Source organism: Etheostoma spectabile, chromosome 1 (assembly GCF_008692095.1).
Source record: "Etheostoma spectabile isolate EspeVRDwgs_2016 chromosome 1, UIUC_Espe_1.0, whole genome shotgun sequence".
NCBI classification, from domain to species: domain Eukaryota; kingdom Metazoa; phylum Chordata; class Actinopteri; order Perciformes; family Percidae; genus Etheostoma; species Etheostoma spectabile.
Window position 1 is genome coordinate 31,858,200 of NC_045733.1, and position 9,599 is coordinate 31,867,798.

The 9,599-nt window shown below is 43.5% G+C and overlaps 1 protein-coding gene across 4 annotated transcripts in view; it reads left to right on the top strand.

Annotated features, from left to right (window-relative positions):
* Positions 1-9,599, top strand: part of kmt5b (lysine methyltransferase 5B) — a 37,664-nt gene that overhangs the window by 8,337 nt on the left and 19,728 nt on the right. For all 4 annotated transcript variants that reach the window (XM_032516159.1, XM_032516154.1, XM_032516147.1 and 1 more), the window contains exon 2: positions 3,535-3,780. In XM_032516159.1, coding sequence (XP_032372050.1) covers positions 3,624-3,780 — 157 coding nt within the window. In that variant the 5' untranslated portion in view covers positions 3,535-3,623. The remainder of the gene's footprint in view (positions 1-3,534; positions 3,781-9,599) is intronic.

Sequence of the window (9,599 nt, forward strand, 5' to 3'; positions counted from 1 at the left end):
GTAGGGGGTGGAGATAGAGGTGAGGAGCTGTGGAGGGTCTTGTGGTAGTAAAGTAAGGACGGATAGGTCAGTCAAAGGCATAATATAAATTAAATAGAGAAATGGACAAAAAGAATTCTTACCTGTGCCTGGTGGCATAATCACACTGTAATATGTACTGCTGACATGACAAAAACACATTATCAACTCTTAGGGGTAACTTTGTAAGTTTTTTTAAAATTTAATAAGTTTTTTTTTTCCACGATGAGAAAGGTTTTTTTTTTACAGTTCGGACTCTTATAAAAAAAAAAAAAGAAGGGAGAAAATTCAGGGAAAGCAAGAGAGTTGGGTTAGAGGGGGAGAGAAATAGGAAGAGGAGAGAAATCGCGAAAGCTGGTCAGGAGGGTACGACGCGACGGCACCCCGGAAGGAAAGGAAAAAGAAAAGAAAGAGAAAAGAACCGAAAAGAAAAGAAAAAGAAAAGAAGGGGAAAAAAAAGACCTGACACGACACCAACCCGAAGTGAAAGGCAAGAAGACAGACAAGAGAGAAAGCCCGCCACAGACATTAGACAAAGCCAAACCCAGGCAAGTGTGAACGGCAACGCACGAAAAGAGTGGGCGGGAAAAAGAATCCAGGCCAGCCTATTGGTAAAAGGAAATGAACAAAGAAAAATAGAACCAGGAAAAAGGAAAGAAAAGAAAGAAATTTGTAAAAAGAAAAGGGAAAACGGAGAAAGAAAAGAAAATTATTTTACGGGAAAGAAAAAAAGGGGAAAAGGAAATTTAAAAATTTCAAAAACCTATAAGAAACAATGGTTTACTCCAGCAGACGGTGACGTACTGGCTGTAAGGATACATTACCCTGAGCCACCTCGCTGGTCCTACAAAAACAACCTACGAGATCCTTGAGAGGAGGAAACAGTTACACCAAACAGTTCACTCATCCACAATCCTCCCACCAATCATTGATGTGGATCTTAGAATGCTGCCTCCAGGTTTATGATTTGTTACTTATCTTGCTGTGACTTATTTCTGTTTTATTAATACAAACAGGTCAATGGATTTCTGAAACGGCGGCGGGGCACGTTTTCTACAGGTTCAGGTTTAAGTAGCCAGTTGGTAAGCTAGTTAGTGAGGGTAGCCGTAGGGCATAGTATACGGTTTAAGAGCAGTTACATAAGCATCAGCAGGCCCACCATGTTTAGTTGGGCTGACAGTCCAGGTCAGTTTCAGTTAGTGGCAGTTAAGTGTAGTGAGTTTACAGAGTGGTACAGCTGCCTTTGTAGTTAATACGGCACGAGTTAGGCAGATTAGTAGTTAGTTAAAACAGTGTTAGGTTAGGTTCGCAGGTGTTAGGTTAGTAAGTCACCGAGAGCAAGTGACAGGTTGTAGTAGTTCGAGTCAAGACAGTTCAGTTAGTGAGTTTAGTTTACAGTCGTGAAGCGAAGGAACAGAGGTTGTCTTGGGTGGAAGCAAGTTGTGGGTTAGCCAGGGGATCAGTGTCGTGCTTTCAGAGCGCACAAAAAGCAGGAAGAGATCTGCCGTGGACTGTGAAAAGTCTACTTTTTTGTGGAAAGTGCAGTGTAACATATTGTAGCACTGCACGGGGGGGGGGGGGTATGAAGGACAGATTTGACATAATTGTGTTAAAAGGAACGTGAGGTTTATGGCAGTTTTTCTCAATAACATTAGAGCTATTTAGCCTTTTCAGCTGTAACAGTTCTCTGGTAATTACGCCAGCTATCCTTTTGGATATCGCACAACACCTGCAGTTTAGGTTTTTTCCCACTGGCTTTCTTGCACTTGTGCCTAGCCGCACGAGTTAAGTCATATATCAGACTTGATGTGGACCGCCTGGGTCTAAGTGGTGCAATTATATCGAGAATTTTGCTACAGGTAGATGGAAAAAGAGGACAACAACTCATCTGTACCTAGACAAGCAGAAGACCCTTATAGTCTCCATAACGTCGTTGAAAGTTTTGGAGAATTGGGCCACAGTGTCAGGTTTAATCACCCTGCAGAGACGATGCGGAGCGCATTGCTCAACAGTGTTTGCTTGGAAGGGAAACGTCAAATTAAACTGGTGCGTGGTCAGAAAATACAGCTTTTTGTATTTTGATATTTAAAATGGGCGAGCTGTGTGACGAAACTAGATCTAATGCGTGGCCGTGGATCTGTGTCGGACCACTTACAAACTGCATAAGGTTAAAAGCATCAGAAAGATTTAAAACTTCATCTTTAGCCAGCAGATTCGTAGGACAGCATACATGAATATTCACATCTCCTACAATTAAGATCCGGTCGTATTTCAGCATGATTTCAGACAGTAATTCAGAAAAATCTCAGATTAGATTCTCGTTGTATTTCGGAGATCGATAGTTAAGTGCACACAGAACAGGCAGAACAGCCTTTGAGGAGGGGGCGGTGGTTAAAAGGTGGAGGCTGGGGGTGTGGCCTTGGCCAACTACCACTTTGCTCGTTCAAAAGCCATGATGTCGGAGGTAAAGGGGAGGTAACCTTGCCCCTTATGACCTCATAAGGAGCAAGATTCCAGATCGGCCGGTCCCATTTTCTCAAAGACAGACTAGGATACCCTGGGCTCGGTTTACACCCATCACCATTTCTATCCACTGGGGGGGGGGATCTCATATTAATGTTAAAAAACCTCAAAGTTACATTTTCATGCCATGGGACCTTTAATGTGCAATTAATCAGAATTAATCACTCATTTTTATCTATTCTAAATGTCCCTTGATTTCTTTTTATCCCATTATGTTTTTTTTCTCATCAACATGGAAAAGTGGATCAGCTTACTTTGTGCAAATGTTTTTTTAAATTGAAAACAACGTGTGTGTGTGTGTGTGTGTGTGTGTGTGTGTGTGTGTGTGTGTGTGTGTGGTGTGTGTGTGTGTGTGTGTGTGTGTGTGTGTGTGTGTGTGTGTGTGTGGGTGGGGTGTGTGTTGTGTGTGTATAGTTAGATTATTATTAGAGTAATTAGATTAGATTCAACCTTATTGTCATTACACAGGACAAGGCAACGAAAATGCAGTTCCAGGTCTAACCAGAAGGTCAATGAGCAGCAGGTGAAGGTTAGACACTGGTTCACATCAGGAGGACAGGCATATGTAGGGATAAATAGAGAAATGAATACTATTAAAACAGAAGTTTACAGATTATTTGTCCTATGATATAATATAGTGTGTAGCGTGTGGGTGTATGTGTGTGTGTGTATTTGATGATGATATATATATATATCATATATTATATATATATATATATATATATATATATATATCTATATATATAAAAATCACTTTTTCAATGTTGTGGGTGCGTTTTTTGATGTTTTTGTTGTTGACATTTAAAGAACTTATTTCAACTGTCCATTTTTTGTGACAAAAAAAAAAAATTGAAAATGGTGTCAATTTGACCCAAGGCCAACATGAGGGTTAAGTAAAGCCGGCAACACGTGGTTTTGTATTCCTCCAGTCTGTGTAAAGTAAGTCGAGTTTTTGGCATCTAGTAATGTTTGTTGTGTCTGCTCCGCCTCCAGGTTTCAGACTCTAGACCCCAGTCTTCCCCACTCGAGAGTGCTTCTCCATCTCAGAGACTAAATGCAACTGGACCAGGGGGCTTGTGGGCATGAAGTGGCTTGGCGAATCCAAGAACATGGTATTAAATGGCAGACGACACGGAAACAAGTTGACCGGCGAGCAACATGTGAGCCAGACCCGCTCCCAGCACCCCCAGCGGACCTCGTTGCGCCACAACAAGAACCGAAGCCGGCGATGTAGCCGCAGTGAGTTTGATTTGTTTAGGGTTGAAATACATTTCTGATCTGCTACTACACTGGGACCCCCCCAGACCTCTCAGGTGGTCTGGGACAGGTCTGCTACTACACTGTGACCCCCCAGACCTCTCAGGTCATCTGGGACAGGTCTGCTACTACACTGGGACCCCCCCAATACGTAGTGGGCCCTTAATATGTATAGGAGTCTCTTTATACGACCTTAGTGGGCCCTAATACTGTATCTGCAGTCTCTTGATATAGACCTTAGTGGTCCACCTAATACGGTATCTGAAAGTCTCTTTATATATAACCTTAGAGCCAGTCCCACGATGGCTTGCCTTAGTATGGCTCGTATTCTTAGTATCCACTTAAATGTGGAAACACTTTTAAAACACCCAGGTTGACAAGTGCCTGGACCATTAACATGTATTTATAAATACGCGAATAACAAAACACATTAAAACAAAATAACGACTAGAAACTAAAGAAAATAACTCTTCAAGCAGGTTAAAGGACAATGTAGTGTATGTTGGATTTATAATCTGAAGGATAGGGGCGACTGACATGCAGAGTAAGTCATACCAAAGAACCCGAACCACGACTCACCAATCTCCCATTTTGAACAGGTCTAGGACAACAAGGAGTAGGGGTCAGCTGACCCTAACGACATCAGGGAGTGTTGTGTGGCTTCAGTAAAGTCAGCGATCTACGCGGGGCTCGGACTAAAGAGCTGCTTTAAAAAACAAAACAGGGGTCTTAAACCCTACATGTGTCCTCGGGTCAAATTTGAACCGTGTTTTATATGTAATGTTTTTTTAATTCCCCAAAATAACATGATGATTACAAACAACGCTCTTTGGCAATACACAATCTCGACTTTCATTAATTTTGGGGCGTCTTATTCAATTGTATAGCATTGGGAGAAAGAAACAAATTGAGTGGTTTGAAAATAGATGAGTAAAAGTGACATATTCAGTGGTTACCATAACATCCATACTTAATTTAGTCTCAATAATCCTAATTTCTGCCTTTTTACTCAAACCATTAGGTATATTTTCTATAAATTAGGTTTATTGACATCAATTCCAAAACGAAAACGGTAAACTAAAGTTAAAAAGTTAGTGTTACAAACGTTTCAAAAAAGTGACAAACATTGAAAAGGTGTTGGGGGGGGCGGGGGGGGGGGAGAAGAAGTGACAACAAAGTAAGGAAAATGTTTAAAACTTGATTAAAAGCCTCAAACAAAAGGGTTTCACATTTCAATTGTGACGGGAGGAAAACGCAAGGGTTAACAGGCATCCCTTCCAGATTACAAATGTTCAAAAGATGCGTACAAATTCACTGCCGGCACTAGTAACGAGAACACTCCCCACGTCCTGTCTCACTTCAGGGCTCCCGGTTGGCTTTCGACTATTTTTCAAACATAGTGTTGTCTCGGGTCAATTGGCCCGTTTCAAAGTGTTTTATCCAGACATATGGATTCTTTTTTGCCAAATGCACAAAGGGAACAGGATGATTTCCATACATGTTCTTCAGGTGACACTAAGCTTCTTCATTGATTTTTATGGGGTGTTTATTTATTTTAGCATTTTCTTCTTTTTGTAGGTTTCAAACAGTATCCGGGACTGAACTTGATCTACTCAAATCCTCGATCTTTAAAATAATTCCTAATTCTGCTTTCAATAAAACAGAGGTATAAGTTGATATAAATGAGGTTTGTGACCATGAATTCAAGAATACGCGTAAAACTGTTATTAAACAGATAAGGTTTTTAGAAAAAAACGCCAAGAGCAGGGAAAAAAAGTGACCAAAACATTGAAAAAGCACCTCAACAAAAACACAAGGGTTACGATGGACGAAGGGGTAAGCAAAAAGTACAGGGCATGAGAAGAGAATCGGCCCCAGATCGAACCCTGAGGAACTTCCAATGTTAGTGATGCTGTGAGTGAAGTAGAGCCACCACAAATAATTTGAACGCTCTGTTGGATTTTGAAATGACTAAACCCCCTCTAGTGCAGTGCTTTTAATCCCAACTTGCTCGAGACTAGACACAAGAACAATGATACACAATGTTCGAATGTGCGGTGCGGTCTAACGCACACGAATTGCTGAATCTGTTGAGATTAAAAAATCGTTAAACACTTTTATAAATTCAGACTCTTGCTGTGTGGGAAATGCTTTAAAGCCAGATGAAAACCCTCAAGGACACCATGCAGATCAAAACGATTATAGCTGCCGCGAAACTGCTTCTCTAAATATTGGACATAAACGGAAAGGTCAGAGATCGACTAACTGGTCCAGATTGGCTTCTGTGAGGGCGCACACTGCCTCTTTTAAACAAAAGTGGCACTCAACGAGTAAGACTCGTTCAATAATTGCTGGATGTTGGGCGGTAGTGTGCCACTCTCTTGAAAAGGACGAGGGTTTTGATGGTACAATATCAATGTCGAATTTAAATGTGTAACGATTTTATCGGTAAAGGCGGATGATTCAAGAATTACTGAAAAACTGCTCACCACATGGAAATGGTAGGGTCACCTGGCTGGAAGTGAGATGCAAATGATGGCGCTTTTTCCACAAACCACGTGGAGAGACATTTTTCCCAGAACACGGAGACTCTTCTGCTTGTGGGTGGGGGGGGGGGGGGAGGAAGGAAGATGACATCAATTGTGTTAAAGGAACGTGAGGTTTTATGGCAGGTTTTCTCAATACACATTCGAGTATTTAGACTTTTAAGCGTACAGTTTCTGGTAATTCGCAGCTATCCCTTTGGATATCGCACAACACTGCTTTTAGGTTTTTTTCCCATGGCTTTCTTGCACTTGTGGCCTAGTCCGCACGAGTTAAGTCATATATAAGACTTGATGTGGACGTGGGTCTAGTGGTGCAATTCATAGCGAGAATTGTGATAAGGCTAGATGGAAAAAGAGGACAACAATTCATCGTACCTGCCAAGCAGAAGCCCTTATAGTCTCATACCGTCGTCGAAAGTTTGGTTTGGGAGAATTGGGCCACAGTGTAGGTTTTAATCACCCTGCAGAGAGTGCGGAGCGCATTGCTCAACAGTGTTTGCTTGGAAGGGCACGGTCAAATTTACAACGGGTGCGTGGTCAGAGGAAAACAGTTGTATTTTGATATTTTAAATGGGCGAGCTGGGTGACGACATGATATAATGCTTGGCCGTGTGGATCTGTGCGGACACTTACAAATGCGTCAAGGTTAAAAGCATTCAGTTAAGATTTAAAATTCATCGTTTGCCGCAGATTGGTAGGAGAGATACATCGATATGCACTCTCTCCTACATTAAGATCGGTCGTATTTCAGCAGATTTCAGACGTAATTCAGAAAATCTCCGGATTGATTTAGTTGGTATTTCGGAGATCGTAGGTTAAGTGCACACAGACAGGCAGAACGCCTTTGAGGAGGGGGCGGGGTGGTAAAAGGTGGAGGCTGGGGGTGTGCGTGCAACTACCACTTTGCTGTTCCAAAAGCCTGATGTCTGGAGTAAAGGGGAGGTAACCTTGCCCCTATGACATCATAAGGAGCAGATTCCAGTCGGCCGGTCCATGTCTCCAAGACAGGACTCGGCTACCTGGGCTCGGTTTTACCACCATCACATTTCTAGCCAATGGGGGGGGGGATCTCATATATTGTTAAAAACTCAACGTTACAGGTTCATGCCAGGGGATTAATATGCCATAATCGAATTAATCACTCATTTTATTATTCTAAAGTCCCTTGATTTTTTTATCCATTATGTTTTTTTTTTTCTCATCAACTGCAAAAGGGGATCAGTTACTTTGTGCAAGTTTTTTAAATTGAAAAGCAAGTGTGTGTGTGTGTGTGTGGGGTGTGTGTGTGTGTGTGTGTGTGTGTGTGTGTGTTGTGTGTGTGTGTGATGGTGTCGTTGTGTGTGTGTGTGTGTTGTGTGTGTGTGTGTGGGGTGTGTGTGTGTGGGTGTGTGTGTAGATTATTAGAAGCATTAGATTAGATTACTTATTTGTCAGTACACAGGTACAAGGCAACGACATGCAGTCAGGTCTAACAGCAGGCAATGAAGCCGTGCAGGATATACAATGGTTCCATACGTGCCGGGACCTGGCTATGTACTGGAAAATAGAGAAAGAGGAATAATATTATAAACAAGAAGTTTACAGATAGAGTTGTATATGAATATAAATTTATGTGTGTGTATGTAATGTGTGTGTATATATATATTACTTATATAATATGATTAGTTACTATAGACTATCTTATATATATGCATATATATATATATATATATATAACATCACTCTTTTTCAATGTTGTGGCGTTGCGTTTTTTGATGTTTTGGTTGTGACAGTAAAGAATTATTCACCTGTCAATTTTGGGTGACAAAAAAAAAAATTGAAATTGGTTGTCAATTGACCCGACCAAAGGCAACATGAGGGTAAGGTAAAGCGGCAACACGTGGCTTTTGTATTCTCCATGGCTGTGTAGAGTAATCGACGGGTTTGGCATCTAGTAATGTTTGTTGTGTCTGCTCCGCCTCCAGGTTTCAGGACTTTAGACCCCAGTCTTCCAACCTCGCGAGCGCTTATCCATCTAAGGGATCTCATGCAAGCTGGACCAGGGGCGTTGTGGGCATGAAAGTGGCTTGCGAATTCAAGAGAAAATGGTATTCAATGGCAGACGGACACGGACAAGTTGACCGGGAGAACATGTGAGCCCGACCCGCTCCCAGCAAACCCAGGGGACCTCGTTGCTCCACCACAAGAACGAAGCCGGCGGTAGCCAGTGAGTTCGCATTTGTGTAGGGTGGAAATACTTTCTGATTGCTATTACCACTGGGACCCCCAAGACCTCTTCAGGTGGTTGGGAAAGGTTGATACTACATGTGCCCCCCCAGACCTTCAGGTATCGGGGACAGGTCTGTCCTATCTGGGTCCCCCCGGACCTCTCAGGTATCTGAGGAAGGTTGCTACTTACAGGGGACCAAAGACCTCTCAGGGTCATCTGGGACAGGTTGTACTACACTGGAACCCCCCAACCTCTCGGTCATTGGGACAGGTTGATAGACACTGGGAACCCCCCCCCCCGACCCTCAGGTCATCTGGGCAGGTCTGTACTACACGTGTGACCCCCCAGACCCTCAGGTATCTGGGGGACAGGTATGCTCTACACGGGGACCCCCCCAGACCTCTTCAGGTCATATGGGAAAGGTCGCTAGATAAACTGTGACCCCCGACCTCTGTAGTAATCTGCGGACAGCGTCTGATCTACACGTGACCCCCAACCAGACCTCTAAGGTCCATCTGGGAAGGTATGCTACTACACTGTGACCCCCCCCAGACATCTCAGGTCATCGGGGACAGGTTGCTTACACGGACCCCCCCAGACTTCAGGTCATCGGGACAGAGTCTGATTCTGCTATACACGTGACCATCCACAGACCTCTCAGTCCTATGGGCCAGGTCTGCTACTACATGGGACCCCCAGCCCTTCAGGGCATCTGGGTAGGTTCTGCTAACACTGGACCCCCCCTAGACCCTAGGTCATCTGGGACAGGTCTGCGCTACTACACTGGGACACCAAACAGCCTCTCGGTCCATTGGGACAGGTCTGTACTAACTGTGCCCCCCAGGACCTCTCTGGTCATGTTTTTTTCGGGACAGGCGGCTACTCACTGTGCCCACCCAGACCTCTCGGGTCATCTGGGAAAGGTCTGCTTTAGTCCCCAAGCGTCAGAATAAACAGGGGGGGCAGGGGTTTCGTTCTATGCTCCTCAGATCTGGAATAAACTCCCAGGGGTGGGGAAAAACCTGCAGATCCGCTGCTCCTATCAG